Source organism: Apteryx mantelli, chromosome 9 (genome assembly GCF_036417845.1).
Source record: "Apteryx mantelli isolate bAptMan1 chromosome 9, bAptMan1.hap1, whole genome shotgun sequence".
Classification (NCBI taxonomy): Eukaryota; Metazoa; Chordata; class Aves; order Apterygiformes; family Apterygidae; genus Apteryx; species Apteryx mantelli.
Window position 1 is genome coordinate 526599 of NC_089986.1, and position 18708 is coordinate 545306.

Here is an 18708-nt window from a genome sequence, read left to right on the forward strand (position 1 = left end):
GCGCGCCCCGCCCCGCGCGCCCCGCCACGCCGCGCGGAGGGGGCGGGTGCGCCGCCGCGTTCCAAACGGTCCGCGCGCGCCCCGCCCCGCCCCGCCCCGCGCTGCGGCCCCGCCCCCGCCGGGGACGAATCCGCCGGCGGCAGCCGCGGGCGGTGACGCCAGCACGCCGCGGCGTCGGGGGGCGGGGCGGGCGCCTTCCCAGAATGCCCCGCTGGAGCTTTTGAGCCCCATCTTGGGCGAGGGGAGCTGCAGTCGGAGCCCGCGTTCCTGGCGCCGGGCGCGCAGCGCAGCGCCGCCGCCGGCCGCGCCCGCGCGAGGGCCGCGCTCGCCGCCGCCGCCCGCCCGGGCCCCCGCCCCGCCCGGGGCCGCGCGCGCGCGCCCGCCCGCCCGCCCGCCGGCCGCGGGCTGGTTCCGAGCAGGATGCGCCTGGCGCTGGTCTCCAGGTAGAGCGCGTAGACAGGGCGGGGAGGCGGCGGCCGCCTTGCCCGGCGCCGCGGGCCGCTCCCGGGGCTCGGGGCGGGAGGCCGCGGCGGGGAGGAGGCCGCGTCCCGGCCCGGGAGGAAGAGGAGGAGCGCCGCCGCCCCCCGCGCGGCCCAGAGCGGGCCGAGCCCAGCAGGAAGCCGGAGGATGTGCGGCGGCGCCGGGGGCCCGGCCCGCGCGCCGTGACAGCCCGCGCCGCCCCCGGCCGGCGCCACGCGCGCCTCCGCCCGGCCGGCGCAGCCCCTCCCCGCGCGGGAACCATGTCCAAGATGCCGGCCAAGAAGAAGAGCTGCTTCCAGATCACCAGCGTGACCACGGCCCAGGTGGCCAGCAGCATCACCGAGGACACCGAGAGCCTGGACGACCCAGACGAGTCCCGCACGGAGGACGTGTCTTCCGAGATCTTCGACGTGTCCCGAGCCACCGACTACGGCCCCGAGGACGTCTGCGAGCGGAGCTCCTCTGAGGAGACTCTCAACAATGTGGGCGAGGCCGAGACGCCCGGCAGCGTCTCTCCCAACCTCCTTTTGGATGGGCAGCTGGCCGCAGCTGCCGGTGGGGTGGCCGCGGCGCTGCCAGCCCTGGCCCCCAATGGGGGGGCCGTGCCCAAGAGCTCTGCCGTGCCTCCAGCAGCAGCTGCCTCTGGCACCGCCGGAGCAGGCAGCAGCAGTGCTCAAACTGCCTTGCCCTCCACAGGGGCTTCAACATCTGCTGCTCCTGGGACAATGTCTCAGACAGTGGCTGCTGCATGCAGCTCACGCTTCAGGGTGATCAAGCTGGACCATGGTACAGGGGAGCCCTACAGGCGAGGACGATGGACGTGTATGGAGTATTATGACCGGGACTCAGATGGTGGAGGTGTCCTGGGCAGGACTGGAGATTGCATTAGGCATAGCAGCACCTTTGAGCAGGCTGCTCAAGAGAGGGACAGTGGTCTTGGTGCCACAGGAGGTTCTGTCGTGGTCTCAGCTGTGCCAGCATCGGCACATGGCCCCGATTCTATAGCTGACAGTTCCCTTACTGCTGTGTCACAGCTGCTCCAGACAGAGAAAATGAACCAGCCCTCTCTGCAGCAACCTAATTTTGTCATTGGGCAACAACAACAGCCACAACAGCCCATAGGCGGGGCCATGCCTCAGAGTGCTGCTCAGCCTGTGTTTTCTGGAACTCCAGTAGCAAATCAGCAAATGATGGTGCCACAGCAATCACAGCCACAGGTAAATGCACAGAGTGTTGTACAGGCTGGACCCAATGGAAAAGGCATGGCGCCTCCAAGTGTAACGATGGGCCAGCCAAGCCTTCCAGTGGCACAGCAGCAGGTGCAGCAAGCGAACGTACCAGTGACTCAGCCTCAACAATTTGCTTATTCTCAGTCCCAAATTCCACCAGTGCATCTACTGCCGACGCAACCTTCTGGTCAGACTGAATACATGCAACACATGACAATTATGCAGTCTCAAGGAGCTATTCAACAAGCTACTACAGGCTCTATTCCAAGTACTGTGGCTTCCAGCCTCCCTGTGGGACAGGTGACTGGCCAGAATCCCTCACCTGTGGGAGCACCAATGATGGGGGTGTCAGCACAAGCCGGTGAAGTAGTGGGGCAGGGATCAGGAGTAATGCAGAGTGGCCAGGCGCAGTCTAGCCAGGCTGCCATTCCACAGCCCGGAGGTGTGGTGCAGCAAGGCATTGGACATGCAGGGGTTGTGCAACAGAAACCTGTGACTCAGCATCAGATAGGTGGTAGCAGTCAAGTGTCTGGGATGCCCAGTGCTCCCCATACCATGGTTTCTGGAGTTCAGAATGTGCCTGCAGTTGTGCCCGGTACAAGTGTGCCTAGTGTGTCTACCACTTCTGTTACTATGCCAAACGTCCCTGTTACTCTAGTCCAGTCACAACTGACTAGCCACACTTCTGCCAGTAGAAGTTCCAGTGTTGTCCAACAGCAGCATGTCGGGCACTCCTTAATACAAGGCACACCTAATGTACCTACAAATCTGCCACAATCAAACCTTGGACAATTTCAGACTCCAGCTCAATCCTTAGTAGGCCAGATCGACGATACTAGAAGAAAATCGGAACCCCTACCTCAGCCACCACTTTCTGTTATAGCTGAAAATAAGCCTCTTGTGAAGCCTCCTGTTCCAGACACTCTAACAAATCCTCTTCAGTTACCTGCAAGTACTCCTATGAACAGTCTTGCCAGCTCTGTCTTTGGCATATCTATTCCTGTTGATGGTGATGAAGACAGGTATGAACTATTTCAAACTCTATTTCTAAAAGAACAAACAAACAAAAAAGCTTTAGATTATTGTCAGGTGTTTTTTAGTAGTTCATATTTTAAAATAAGGCTCCTACCAAAATATCTCTGGGCTGCTCTGTGGGTTTTTTTGTTTGTTTGTATGTGTGTTTTAAGAGTACAGAATGTAGAGAGTGTGTAAGCAAGTAGTGAACAGTACTGATTCTTTTCAATCTGTGAGTGTGGTAATTTTTCTCTCAAAACAGGGCAGAAAGTATCCAGAAAGCTGTAAGTAATGTAGCCTCTTCACATCCAAACTGACTGAAAACTGTCTGTGCTCCTACATAATTGCTCAGTATGTGAGGAAATCAGTTGTTTCCTCTCCTTTGCCCTGAACCCTGGAATGACAGCCAGGTTCAAATGGATTTATCAGCACTGGTAGACTGCAGTGTTAATAGTAAAAATAGTAAAATAGTAAAATAGTGCTGCCTCAGGACCATTGGGTGCGGTGTCTCAGAAAACTTAAAGGTTTCTAACACTGATACTTGATTTTTATCCTGCCGTCAAACCTGCACTTTGAAATATCAGTAAGGAAAATAGCTGCAGCTTGGATATGAATTTTTATGTGCTAATATAATGAAAACTACAGATGATAACCCTTTGAATTGAGTAAGACAACACTGCTTGTTCTGCTTACTTAGGGAAAATATGTAGAGACAATGGAAAATACAGCCTCAAAATGGGTCTCCTTTCTATAAAGATAATATGGAACTGTTAGTTTTAGTAATGGTTTTAGTGGGGGCAGACTCATCAAATGGTCTGAGAGAGGGAACATGTATGGGACTCGTTTTTGCGGACCTGTTGGCCTGCTCTGAAGGGTGGCACGATGGCTAGAACTGTTCTTAATTCTCTTCTTTAAGAGAAGGCTTTCAAGGAAAGTAATGTTTGAGCGTTTAATGTCACTAATGTTTAGTGTTGAGATTACTGCCAGTTTGGGGAACAAAATGCATGTGGGTTATACATACTCCTATTTTTAATAATAAAATAACACCATTATGAAAAGGTCTAACTTGCTGAGTTATCCTATGATCGTTCCCTCACCCTGGGAGAATACCAGACTTTAAAATAAGTCTGGCTTGCTCAGAATGCCTTTCAATAAACTTGCTGCCTGTGTGGGGGTTAGGGTGCAGTGGGTGGGGAAGGTAGCTCTAGGTGTCCTTAAAGACTTAACTTAAAAAGTCTGCTATAATGTAGGCCTTGTACTCACTGGAACTTTGACTAACATTGTGTTTGAGATAGTAACTCTGCTCATACCTTTATGTAAACAAAAGCCCTATTGTAGACAGTTTTGCTAGTTCTGACTTAAAAATAGAGCAGCAAAGAACATGAAAGTAAGTTATACTGTTAAAAATACCCCTGCAGTTGGGCCTACCTTAAGGAGGATTGCTGACCTAGCTGGCAAACCCTTCTTAGTGCAAATAAGGCTTGATTTCAAACTAGTGACTCTTTTTTAATAGCTTAGTACGGTTATCAGGAAACATCTTATTCATTTTTAAGTCATTCTGAAGACATACATTCCTTTTGCATAGCTTGTAATACTTAATATTCCTATAACTCATAGTAACAGACATGATCATCCGTGACAAGTGAATCACTAACTTCACGTAACAAGGAAAAACTTGTCCCACTTATTCAAAACTGCAAACTGCTAACTTTGTGCTACACCCTAGTGAGACAATTCTTGATAGTCTGCCCCTGAATAGTGTGTGTGTTTTTTTGGTTTGGGGTTTTTTTGTTTTGTTTTTTTAAACAGTTATGATAGTACTTTTATCTATGAACTTGAGACACTTGGCAACATTATTCTCACATTGTTTGTTTCCAAAGAAAGTTTTTCAGAAACTTGGCTGTGAGAGCCATGAATAAAAAAATAGGGATGGACTCTAAATGCAGGGTGTTATTTTTACTTGCCACATTAGGATGTTCAGAGAAACTAACTCGTGGTTATCTTGAATGAAATGCATACTTCTCAGTTGTCTGCTCCTGCTCTAGCTAATAAAAACAGTTGTTTGTTGCAGTGGTCCCCTAAGCAAGGAGCTGTACGGCATGTGAGAGCTTTTGCCTTGCCCTTTGAAGGGTAAGCCCAGAATACATCCCTTTCAGCATACTGGTCGGGTACTGAGCGGTGGTACCCGCTCGAGAAATGGAGGCCCTGATTTGGCAGGTCGTTGTGTGCAGGCACCATACCCATAGGCCTACTCGCTCTCTCCGTCTCCCTCCTGCCTCGGACCATCCTAACAACTAGACCTAAGGACTGCAAAATCCATACAATTCCCATAAATAGTCACTTCTTTTCTACGGAAAATGTTAAGTTATTAGAAATAAAGACCACCTTTGCTTTCTTTTTCACAGCACCAGTACTTAGTACTACTGTTCTTATACTTTAAAAGGGTAGAGGGAGGTTTTATACAAGCTAGGAAAATGTTAACTTCCTTTCTACCTACACTTCCTTAAGAGAAAAATTTGTAGTGAAGGTGTGATTCTTGGAGTTGCTGCTGCCCCTAATTTGTAAGACTTGTAGCTGACAATGTGTCTTTAACTGAGCTAGCTCAGTCCTAAGTAGGCCAGTGCTACATCCTGGTTATGTCAACTAAGAAAAGACAAGGCTGGGTTCAGTGGAAGAGTATTCTGAATATCTCTCCTCGTTGTTGGAGGACTCCTTATGAGTCTTATTCAGAACTATATTCTGAGATTATTTTGAAGAGTTGGTAGGTTGGGATTGGTATACCACTTCTCAGCACAATTTCAAACATAAAACTTACAGGATTTATGTGACTTTTTTTTTTCCCACCAGCATGGGCTACTGTGCAAATGATTCTGCCAGACTTATTAAAGAACTAGGCTTGGAATAGCTTGCTTTAGAAGTGATACTGATAACCAATAAAAACTTGCTTTATATAGGCAGTAGGATATATGCATTTAGTAGATCTGTTTATGCTTGTTAGCTCTCCTCAAGTAGTAGCCTGACTTCCACTGATTTCAGAGAGAAAAAGAAGATAACCTAGCATCTTGTTAAATGCTGTTTTACCACTTTATTTGCTATTACTCAGTGAGAAGGATTTTTTAACTCTTTTGCTTGTCTTCTGTTTTTCTTCCTGCTTTTTTTCTTCTTTGCAGCCGTTTATGCCCATGGGAGCAGGGGTATAATTTATTCCCAGCTACTTAATCTACTGAAATCAGTGGTGAAATAGTTAATGAAGACTTTCAAGTGTCATTAATAGTCTGAGAGTTGACACTGATAAAACTAATAGGGCACAAAGGGAGCTCACACATCGTGAGTCACTGTCTCAGGCTGCTTGCAGGTTCAGGAAGTTACCACTTGCTTCTGTTTAGAGGGTATACTTTGTGATCATAAGAGCTAAAAACTTGTGGAAAACCTTGTCTCTTTTTTTAATCTTGATGTGTAATATTCAAAATATACCCAGGAAGGAGGGGCCAATTTGTAGGCAGGTATTTATGTATCTTCTGGCACTACCCATTATATTTAAACATTTGTGCATAATTGAGATTTGACAAACTTATATAGACCATTCTCTTCTTAAAACAGTCAAGGAATAATGTATAGCTCTAAATATCCTGGATTTATTTAGTAAATCATTTACCATGTTGAATTTGAAGAGGAACTATTTCAAAAGTAAAATAGTTTAGGATGGGAATTCTTTGAAAACAATGTGAGAACTGCACTGAATATGAGCCAGAGACTTCTAACATTAAAAGCTGGTCTGTTCCCATCTTGTCTGGGGAGAAAAAAAACATTTTTTTTCTTTATATTATTCCAAACTTACAGTCCTCTATTTTAGATTAGCCTACATCTAAAATAGCTGTATTTGGAGGTATAAGGCTACAGCCTGATACAGACATCGGGCTTATTTGCCCAAGACATTGCCCAATAACCTTTAATTTCCTGTCCTGTTAGTCCAGAAAATTTTTACAGTAGCCTGAATAAAACTGCTGTAGTTCTTGTGTTGACCTGATGAATAATGAAGAATCAATTAATCACAAAATCGTTTACTGGGGGCAGAGGGGAAATAGGGGGTCCAAAAGAATAAAGAAGCCTTTGGCATGTCACAACCATTCTTTAAAAAAGCAAAACTGACTTCTCCAATTTAAGCAACTAAGTTACTAAGTTCTTACAAACAAATATGCTCTGTGCATATTTGCAGCATAACTAATAATTTTATTTCCTTTTCCTCTCTAAATGTGGCTACAAGCAGGATAAATTGCAACAGTATTCACAGATGGAGGAAATAGTACACTTACTGTGGTAGAAATGAATATTGCAATGCACTTTGAATTTCATAGCATCTTTGACAAATGCAATGAAAACAGGCATGCAGAAGTGGATTTGAGAATGACCCTGACTATTCATATGCTGATCACTTAGAGCAATACAAATTATTTTTGGTGAAGGAAAGTCGGAATACACAAGTGATCTCAAGATCAGCATGTGTCAGTTCCTCCACTCACCTTCACCCCTATGTATGCAGAAATTTGTAGTTGACAAGTGTAATTGTCGAACTAGCTTTATACTTTGTTTTGGATCTTGGTGAAAAAAAATCTTAAAAGAATGTTACTGAGAAAGCTTGTTCAAATATCCTGCACGTTTGGCAGACTTTGGGGGCAAAATATTACCAGGCGCGTTGGAAAAGGGGCGGACCATAGATCATACTCCAGAGATAGCTGACCAGCTTGAACTGTGCAAGCTGTATTCCAGGAACTCGGATGAATGGCTGCGATTGTGAACCGTCAGCTACCGCGACTAGACTATTGAAAACCTGATTGTAAGGACCTCTTCGCAGCTTGTATCTCCCCATTCAGCTAAGTCACTTATTTGTATAGTATACTAGTGGTTGCTGATAAAGTATAATTGGTAAGACTGAGCTTTTGAGACTTTGTTAATAATATAAGAATGAAATTGGGTATAGGCATTAATATAACTTCGATAAGAGTTTCTGTATGTATTGCTCAGGGTGCATATTTTGTACTCCTAAAGAAAAATGAAAGGATTATGCAAATATGTGCCAGTAAGCAGTGCTTGAATTGCATTATTAGTCAATACTGTCCCTTTTTCCCACTTTATTCTTAAGCTTATTAGAACTTTCGGCTCTACCACAGCTGCAGAACTGAATGTTTTCAGCTCTCCTAACTGAAGGATTCTGAGTGTTTGTAGAAACAGGAGAGAATGAAATATGGACAGACTCCTCAAATCCTGAGGGCCTTCAGTTTGATTAATGTTACTGTTTTTGGCCAGAAATACAGCATTTGAAAAACAGTTGAGATAGAACTTTTTAGGTGAACATTACAGTTGGTGGTATCAAATGATATTTAATGCAAACAAACAAAGCTTCATTTAGTTGTATTCAGTTTTTCCTGTAATTCCTACAATAAAAATTACATAAAGTAATGTGAGCAATACACCAATGTTGAGATTATGAAAACCTATTCTGTCATGTAGTCAATTATCAAGCATTAAAAGATATCTAATCAGTCAGAACAATAGTGTAGGCTGCTCATTTGGCAGCCTTCTTTCCCAGTTCAAACATTTAAAGGCCTTCACTAAGGAGGAGACGATACTGTCGTAAAATTCATGTTACAAGAGTTTTGAATGAGACAGTTATTAAAAGGGGGGGGGGGAATACTTGCAAAATTCACAAGGTGAAATGGTTCAATTTCTCTTAAAGCCTGAAGTGTTCTAGTTCTGAAACAAACAGTTCTCTGTACTGTGTACTTTTAACTATTCTGGTCTGCTGCTCTAAAATTTTTTTTTTTCCTACTCTTCTATATAAGAGTACAAGTATTCCATAGTCAGCTTTTTTTTTTTCCCCTGAATGCTGTCTCATATGATAGAAATAACAGCATACGTTTCATGGCAACTTTAAAAAAGTTCTTCTTAAAAGCTGATATTCAAGCGTTTCAGATTTTTGGCCGGCTGTAAGTGACTGGAGGATATAGGTAATTGGACTCAAACTACCAGATTTGGAGTTTCTCTCGGGCTGTGCGTGCTGAGTAACATTCTTATAAGAAGTACCAGTAATCTCTTACGACCTCAGGTGCTGCTGTAGTAAAAAGGAGTTGTTCCCTGTTACCATACTGGATTTTTGAGTATCTGCCTGTTGCATTTTGAGGTTATATGTTAAATTCAGTTTTAAAGCTGGTGATGAATTCCTTCTGTTGCTTATGAAAAACACCAAGTTTGGTTATGCTTTCTGTGTGTCGGCAAAGATTCTGTAAGAAACTTCCATGAGAATTCCCCCACTGAAGTATGACTGTTCTAGTTCTAGCAGATAAATCTAGATTGTCAGCCACAGGTGTTTGCTTTTATCCCTATACTTGACAAAGTGTAGAGATAGCAGTATTTATAGTAACTGCGAAGGCTGCTGTCTTCTGAGAAGATTCTCCAGACATGAAGGGTCGCTTGAAGTGCAGTGTAAGGTTGCGTCTTCATTCCTCTTCCTGAAAATTCCTCTGTCTTCAAACTGCGCGCTTTCTAAATTCAAACATGCGTCGAGAGTCGGTAATCTGCTTTTACTGATGCAGGGCGGGTAAGTTGCTCTTTTATTCTACCACATGAAAGCCAAGTGTCCAACTGGCTTTTAGGTTTTTGTCATGAGGAATAGAAGTGCTCCGAGAGGTTTTTGTACGTATGCGTGTTTCCCGTTAGAAGCTAGGAGGAAGGCGTTCGTGTCGTGGTAGGCCGCGTGGATGCTCCTCGCGGTGCAGTGAGAAGGTAGAATAGCAGTTAGCACCGCGAGAGGGGTCAGCTGTCCGTCGCGGTGACACCTGGCACGTTGCTGTCTGGCGCTCGCGTAAGGGCTGCGAGCCGGAATACGGGTCTGTCAGCAGCACGGATCGGTCCTGCCCCTTCCATCCCTGGGAGGGGGCAAGTGGGATACGTATGCCAAGCGGCCACAGAAGTGTGGAGTGGGTAAGAAATGAGATACGGGATTCAGTGAAGTATCTGAAGATACTGTATCATTCTGCACTTGTCCAGCTTATCGGAGGAAAGGTTGATCAAAAATGAGGATTAAAAGCCTCCTTGCTTCTGGCAGTTACTTCAGCTATTTGCGTAGGGCTGTAGAACAGTTTGGTGGGAGCCAGGTCTGTGAGTACCTGCAGCAACCCTACTAACTTTTTTTTTTTTAATATTGTCAATATAGGCAAAGAAGCAAGCTGTCATACTGAAAGTGCTTTAGTTATTCAGCTGTAGCTTAAGCTGAGTGCAGACTTGAATGAAGCTTGGAGTTGTTTAAAAAAAAAAAACTTGTAAATTGTGTAGAAGAGCAAATACATGTGTAATATACTGTATAATAATCCATACGATACATGGTCTACGTTACAGTATCTTTGCAAAAGCTAAGTGTTTTAATTAAAAACGTTTGCTAAGAGATGCTTTCTTGGCCAATGTCAAATAACTGGATAACTGGTAGGATTTGGCCACATCTGCTTCAATGTTTTCTTATGCTTAACCCCCCCCCATTTCCCCCTGATCTTGAAATAAATATTTTTTTGTCAGGAAAAACAGGAACTATTTGAAGGAAAAGAAATATAGAAATATAGAAATATAGAAATATAGAAATATAGAAATATAGAAATATAGAAATATAGAAATATAGAAATATAGAAATATAGAAATATAGAAATATAGAAATATAGAAATATAGAAATATAGAAATATAGAAATATAGAAATATAGAAATATCTGAAACTGCTGTACTGCAGCTTAGTCCTGGGGAAAAAACTCATTTTTGGGCCAGGTTCTATGAAAATGAATACTGTCAAACCAGCTGTTTCACTCTGCAATGCTGCTTTCATTAATAATCGCAGGCCGTTTTTCCTTCACCCAGAGTTTTGATGAAATCTGGCTTTGTGGGCAGTGCAGGCAGTAGGGGCCTAATCTGCTACAATAACAAGTTCATACATGTTAATAAATGCCTCTTTCTTTACCAGGTGAGTTGAGCAAATGTAAAAGCTGGGTTTTTTAATGCATTTTGACATTTCTTCCACATTTTTTCTATATATAATACATTATTAACAAAAGTGGAAAATATGGATCCTTTTATTTCAGAAACCTAGGGTGTGTGTGTGGCTTTTTTTGTTTGGTTGGGTTTTTTTGACACTGCTTCTCATCCAGTGTATTTGGGTCTGTTTTTTTATATGCATTCTAAGCTTGCTCTCTTGGATGGGATAATTTGCAAAAGAATAATATGGTGGAGCATTGTTAATTAGCAAATTGCAATAGATGCTTAAAGGACTTCATCTGTTGCAAGATGAAGGATGATGGTTTTTTAGATGGTGTAAGTTGCTTTCACAAAGTTTTGTTTGTTTGTTTGTTTTAAAAGCTTGTTTCTCAGTTGATCCAAACATGGATTGTTCCAACAGGCACTTCTGTAGTTTTTTCAACAGCTTCTTGTAGCAGCAGGAGTGCCCATGGAGTCTAGTAAAGACTTTCTGTATTAAGTTTATCAACTTCTACTCCAAAGTTGTTTTTCTGTGAAGGTGGGGTACAGAGGAATGAGAGCTAGCTTCTGAACAGTGGAGCTTCTTCTATCTTCTCTTCTACTTGGAATTCAAGTGTCTGCAGCCTTGTCCCACACAGCGTTACCAAGCTGTTTGTCAGCACTCGCTACTTGCCTGAAATCAACAGGAATATTGCATGAGGCATGAAAAAAAACTTCTGCTTTTTTTCTTGACGTTCTTTTCCTGGGTAGCTTTTTAGCAGTTCTGTTTGCTCGGGTGCTGGTACTTATAACCATGTGTTCTACTGTGTTTTTCCTCTTGAAGTTGCCTGCTAAGCTGTGCATCTTAATTCCTGAGCTACGTTTTCTTATGTCCTTCCTATAAGAACTGAAGGATGTCTTTACTCAGTGAGAAGATAAGTCATTAGCACAAGAAATCTTACACTTATGTTATGTGTTTAATTTGGAAAAAAGGATCACTCAAACCACTTCTTGCTCAGTCTGCAAAACTATGTAATTAAAATTCAGTCTGTCTGACAACCATGACAGCCTTAGCATGCGATGCTTTAGGAAACTTATCCTTGACAACGCTGTCTGTAAGGAGGAAAAGCATGAGAGTAGTGGTTCTGTGGCTAGAACTGAAGTGCAAGTCAGCAGTGAACTAAGAGTGCACTGAATCCGCCTTTGGCAAGTGGGAAGACAGGATATAGAGAATGGAAAAGATCATTGGCAAGTCTTAAACTACCTTAAAGCTGTTATAGTTATAGGATTATCTACTATATATAGGACTTACGGGGTTTGGGGACTGGGGTCTGGGATCTGAGAGAATTTGGCCCCTAGAGCTTTGAGTAGCAACCGTTGAAATTGGAAAGCTGCAGGGTCTTTTGACTGGATATCTACTTACGGTCTACTTACAGGACTCTCTTTACTGAGTAAGCACAGTAAGGAGACAGACTTTACTTACCGGCTCACTTGCTAAGGATGCTAACATTTCCTTTTCAGTGGCCCTGTAGGTTTTAACCTTGAGGGTATTTTTCTGCCCTCGCTGGTCAATGGATCATTTTTAGGATCTTGCTGTTTAGGATCTTACTGCTTAGCAGCAATAACAAAGCACTTCCTTAAAAAGAGAACATTCTTATGGGGCTAAAACTCTAAAACTTCTTGGAAAGGTTTTAGAACACCAGCTAAATAGTATTTTAGGTGTCATAACTACCACAGATTTTTCTGTATATTATGCAAGAAGTTTTTAAAGCTTTTTTGTAATACACTAAAATCTTGTAGGAACTTTATGAACCAGACCCTGTCACTTATGTGAAGAGAGATGGACTGGGTTTCTGCCAATACTTTCAACGGATACCAAGAAATTTATGTGCGTAGTCCTTTAAAGTGACGTGGGGAAAAAAGTGGCAAGAGGATCTTGCATACAATACCTGTTTTGCAGTCTAAAAAGATGCGTTGTGTTTCATACTATTAGTATATCACTACTTATGTCCCTGTCTAGGAACTTGTGTGCAGAAAAGAAAGTCTACTTTCTTTTAGCTTGCTTTTTGTGGGGGTGTGGGATTTTTATTATTTTTGAAATTGTTTCTAACTTTCAAGTTCTTTTGGGATATGGTTGGGCCTAATCTACCTTGATTGACAATTCTGGTGTTCTGCTGCAAATGAAATATAAACAAGGGAAGACTAACTTCAGTAGGTCTATAGCTGGTCCTTCTGCGAGGGAGGAATTTTGGTAAGTGCGAAGTTTCTTTTCCATTTTAACTTCTGTATAAACAATGAAAATACTAACTTATTAAAGCTTTCTTAACCATAAATTAGCCTATATAGTGTATTGTGACTTAAGTTCATCTTGTCAGTGTCCCATTTAAAAAAAATTATGGAATGGACACTTGAAATTAGCTGGAGAGTAGTTCACTTTGTTATGTTAATGAAGCCCAAACTGACAGACTTTCTTTGAATAATTATTAAAATTAGTTCTGAGAACATGTGTTTTCCTGTCCACATAAAATGAAGCTTGCATTTATGTACAGATACATAATACTTTAATAGTGACTAATGGCTGATTTCCTCTGGATAAGTCATCTAATATGAGAGACCAAGAAGTCTTTCGTGGGACAATGATATTCTTGTCTTGCAGCAGCAGGTATTGCTGACTGCTGTCTTGATAGGTCCCAAGCAAATGATTTTGGGTACCACTGTCATAAAGAGAAAATTGTATTTCTTCATCACAGTAGCACCAGATCCTGTGCCTTTGCGGGAGAAAAGGTTTTCTGTCTTACATTGGCTTGGTGAAGTAGCAGCAACACTTGGCTTAGTTCTGGACTCTGCGGAGGCAAGAGGAGACATTTTATTGCCAAAAATTTTTTTTTTTCCTTTCTGGGTGAAAAGTGACAATTTTTTTGAAGTAGCTTGATTATTGCTAGTAAATCTATAACAGTAGACCAAAGATTCTCTAATCTGTTTCTTGGTAAGTTAGCCATTAGTAATCAAGCTATATTTCTTCATATTGAGAACTAAATTGGTAAGAAAGGAATATTTAAGTGTTGAATTTAAGTTTTTGTTTTCTTAAATGGAAATTTAGAAGATGAACACTTTTCTCCATGATTAATATTAAATAGTCATATCAGAACTTACTAGCTATTTGAACTCTTCAGCAAAACTCCCTCATAAATACTGAATGATTATTACTGAACACACTTAAAGAATACTGTTGTTCCAGTATATCTTAAGGCAAGATGCCCCCATTTTATTGATCCAAGGCTTTGTGTACAGGAAGTATGATGTCCTAGTGTCCTCCTCCTTAATTTTGGTCAATATATTTGAAGCCCTAATTCTCTCTTTATAGAAACTGACTCGAGCTTTCAAAGAATGTGGCAAAATTAAGGGTGGGGTGGTGGCCTTCCCCCCCCCCCCTTACTGCTTTAGTGTCTAAAAGGAACTTGGAAGGCAAAACTACAAAGTAATGTTAATTGAAGAAACCCAAATGTGGTAGACTTAAGTGAATAATTAGGTGCAGCTGCACCTGAAACAGCTTGTCTGATGAACTTTTGTAAAAAATCTTTACAAAATACCTGTGTCAATGAATGACTTGCACTGGTTGTTTTCTGGAGTAGTAGCCTTGATGTTCAGTGTATATAATAGGCAGAAGAAAAGTCCTAGTTTTACAGTTAGGAACCTTGTATTAACAAAAGGATTGATGTTAAATGATGTTTGAATTCAGTCTTGTGTCAAAGTGCTTTTTGGATTTTTAGACCATGCTTTCATAGCCAGTAGGCAAATTCTGGAAAACCTTGTTGCTGTTTTGTTGGGCACTAAGTGTAGAAGTGAAGCTAATCACCTTGCAACTCTCACACAGTGAGTATGTTTGCGGTATCACCTCAGGACTGTCAGTTTTGTAGTGGTATGAAATGGTAGAATATATCTGCTTTAAGTCAATAAAAGACTGTAAAAGGCATTGATTAATTTTTAAAATATAATGGTGAGTCAAGTAGAAGAGTGTTTCCTGGAGCTATTCAGTGCTGGGACAAGAGAAGAAATTGTTGGCATCTCTTCTGTATAGCTTAAGAGAATGGCGTTAGTCCCCAGGCAAGGGCACGTGGTGATACCAGTGACTGCTCTTCCTCTGAGTGGGCTGGAAAAATTGAGAAGTGTCTAACTCTTCCTCTCTGAAGACTCTGAAGATTATTTACAACATCCCTCTAGTCTGACCATTAATAATGTGATTTTAACCTGTTCTCTCCATGATGCATTCCCATTACCGTTTTTGTAAAAGTGGTTTTACTCTTTTCTTTAGCCTCCTTAGAGACTGAAAAATGTTTGAGTGTCTATTTCAGAGACGCCCCTGAAGCACCGGAAGGGGAAAGCTACAACAGCATCTCAACAGAGCAAGCGGATGATCAGTGAAATGGCTCTGCCAGACTTCCTTACTCGGCCCTTGGGACAGTCCTGTCTCACTCACGCCCTAGAGACCTCTAGTCAGAGCAGAACGTTCCTTCCCAAAATCCCCTTCTGGGAGCAGGGTGAAGAAGGTATGGGCATCCGTTCTCCTCTTCCTTTCCGTAAGGAAGATGCAGCTCTGGTAGGAAAGTGTGGTTCTTCCTCTTCTGATATTCTGTGTCCAAACATCAGGAGTTTGAGAATGCGGCTAGCTGGAACTGACCTTTCTCTCTTACCGCAAGTGATATGTGCATCTCGAGTTGTCTGTGTAAAGTTACCTAAAGGTGACTGTTAGCACTTCTCAAAGTGCCAGCAAGGAGTATGTAAAGCAGTCAAAACTGAGTACTGGTGCTACTGGCACTGTCCAGCTAATGATAATATGGTACATCTGTGTCTTTTTTCATCCCCATCCTCTTGAGTTAAATTATAAAACAGCTGCTAAACATGTCCACTCTGGTGATTTTCAGTGCTTAAATTTGTGGACCTCTATCCCCCCCCCGCCCCCAGTGGAGGTCAGATCCAGGCAATATGCCTCTCCCTCTGGCCCCCTTTCCACTGTTTTTTGTGGATGTTTTCATTTAGAAGTAGCCTTTGAACCCCTTTAATGTCCATGGGGATTGAGAGCCACTATTCAAAAACTGTCATGCAGGCTGTTAACTTGGGCACCTTTTCCTATCATCTATAGCTAAATGCAGCTGAGACTGAAAATGTAATGGGATTTAATTCTTGTTGGCTTTTTAGGGTATGCATTTTGAGTACAATGGCTTTAAAGTAGTACATCAACAGGTTGCAGTGTGTGTTTTTTGGGGTTTTTTTTGTATATACAAGGAGGTATAAATAAAATAGAAATGAAACATCTTTTAAAAGAGGGATGGAGAAGGAATTTTGTTATTAGGCTAAACATAAGCCTGAAATCCCCTAAAATTTATGGGGAGTTCCCTGCTAAGCTGAGATCAACTGGGCGATGCCCCTGGTTCAGCTTCTAAAGAAACCACCTCCATATGTGTTCAGCTGGAGAGCAACTGTAGTCAGTCTTCACTGCAGGTCACAGCTACTCACCTAGTTAAAAGCAGCCTTTTATTACTGGTCAGTACAACATAAAACTAAACTAAATTGTTTTTTTTTTTTTAAAAAAAAAGCATATACTATTGCCCAGAAGTGCTTTAATCTTTTATGAGCTTTAGAAGCTAATTCACTTGTTCTTTTGTGCACAACAAATTGGGCAGTTGATGGCACAGGTCTCCATCTTTCTTTTCTTTCATATTTTAACTCCTTGCTGATCACCGTAGTAAAAGCACATATGTATATGCTGGTATCTCTCTTTAGGCTGTTTTGAGTCTCTTCCTTCTCATATAAAGTGGTTAGTTCGTTTCTGCCACGGTATAAATAATATAGACATCTTACTAAGACTTTCTATTCTTAAGCTTAGTGTTTCAATATGAGCCCTATGTGCAACTAATAAGAACTTTCATTTAGAGTGGTCATTTCTCACTTTCCAGCAAAAATGAACTTTTTTTCTGAGGTGCCTTTCAGTTCAACTGTAAAGTATAAACCAGCCCTTTACTTTCTCTATTTCATAGTCGGATTTTTTTTCTATAGGAGTTAGTTGCATTTGAAGGCAAAACTTCTCCTTTAAAGTTCTTGTTAGTAGTCTCCTGAATTCTTGTGAGGATGGGGCTGTGTACTGGTCTGGAGACTGGGCTTGAAATCTTCTGGAGCGGTTACTGTTTGATCTCTTCTAGAATGACCAGGACTGGAAATTCCATCACTTCAAGAAATCTTTCCCATTGCTTATTGTTTGTGTGGAAACCAGTTCTGATGCATAGTTTAAACTTCCCCTGCTGCAATTAAAACCAGTAATGTTTGTGCTGTATCTAGCAGGTATGCAAACAACTCTTCTCCTTTGCAGATAGGTTAAAGTATCTGAAGTCTGTAACTGTCTTTCATCTCTTTTCAATGCTTAACTTTCTTCAATAATCAGAATCATTACTAGGAATAATTCAACATTTCTTCTAGAGGTCTTATCTGAACTCTGGCAGGCTTATATCATTTTGAAGAGTTAATTTTTCAAAACTGGACATAAAATCTAGGTTAGGGACTCAGAAGGACTGAATAAAACAAGACTTCAGTTAATATATGTACATCCTGTGAAAGACAGTCTTGAAAATTTGACCCCTCTGCAAGACTTTTATTTTTTAACTGCTGCTTAAATTTTCTTCTGTGGAATTGTACCCCACTACTCATTTCATGTTTTGTACTTGTGCAGCTGATTATTGCTACCAGAACATATACTTCATGCTTATCCTTATTGAATTGCATCCTTTTTATTTCAGACCATTGCTCCAATTGGGCAAGATCTTCCTGAATTCTATTCCTGCTGTCCAGAGTGCTTGCAGATCATCTGCAGGTGTAAAGATAGTCTGTATTCCACTGTCCAAGTCATGGATTAAAGTATCCTATAACAGACTTGGAGGAGACCCCTGGAGAGCTCAGTTTGATGTATCCTTCCATTCTTCCACTGAACCATTGGAGAGCCACGTGTACAGAGTAGTTATCAGTCATGGACCCACTTCAATATAAACCATGCTTTAATTACAAAAATGTCATGCAAGAGGGCATTAAAAGCTCTACTAATATGACAATAACTTGATCATATCATCTGTTTTCTTCTTATATAAGACCTGCCAATTTGTCTTGTAAGGGATTTTTGGTTGATATAAGCTTCTGAAACGGCAATCCATGTTGCTTTGCTGCCTTCTAGGTAATAATAAATAGGTGGTTCTGCTTTGCTTTGTTTTTCCTCTGAGGTTCTCCCCTGTAATTTTCATGTTCTTCAACTTCAAAGATGGGTACTTCGGCCTCTTTAGTCTTCTGGATCTTCCCAGTCCTCAAAGTTAATGAAAGTAAGTCAGTGGTACAGAGATTAGAGAACTGTCTGAGGTGGTTTAGTGTGAATTTTTGATTCTGCCACCCTGAAAAAAAATCTGGTATTCTTTAGGTGTTCCTCCTCTTGTTCTTGCTGAAGCTTTTGCCCTTAGCTGCTGATTGAAAAGTTGAAGATTGAAGCATACATTCTGTTATATAATGAACAATCATGTTCCTATACCTCCTTCAAAGGTAGTAGCTGAAGAAAAGTCTGTTCAGTAGCCTGTCTCTGAGCACCAAGTTGGTATTTGGTACTTCCAAAGCTGTATCGTTATATAAATTAGGCAGTATTTATCTGTAAACTAGAAAATTTGCCAGCCTTCATAGGCATGGTTTCTGAAAAGCAGAGCTCTCCAGAATAAAATTTGTACTTGGCATATGCTTGTCCTGATTAATGGAGGTGGGAGGATGCCATTTGGGATATGAGGTGAGACGTTGGTATGGTTTAGACTTCCCTTTTAAAGGGGCAGTTGATGTTTCAAGTGTTCAGAGAACTGATACAGTTTTCATCCTCTGAATCTAGACTGAATTTCTATAGTATTAAAACTGTTCCTAGAAACCATAACACTGGAGTACGTAGTAAATATTGAGGCTTGTGAGTCTCTAATGGAAATA

General features: G+C 41.9%; 1 protein-coding gene across 3 annotated transcripts in view; it reads left to right on the forward strand.

Moving 5' to 3' along the window:
• Positions 1-666: 666 nt before the first annotated feature.
• TSC22D2 (TSC22 domain family member 2) overlaps positions 667-18708 on the forward strand; it is a 32890-nt gene continuing 14848 nt past the window's right edge. For all 3 annotated transcript variants that reach the window (XM_013942345.2, XM_013942346.2, XM_013942348.2), the window contains exon 1: positions 667-2731. In XM_013942345.2, coding sequence (XP_013797799.2) covers positions 741-2731 — 1991 coding nt within the window. In that variant the 5' untranslated portion in view covers positions 667-740. The remainder of the gene's footprint in view (positions 2732-18708) is intronic.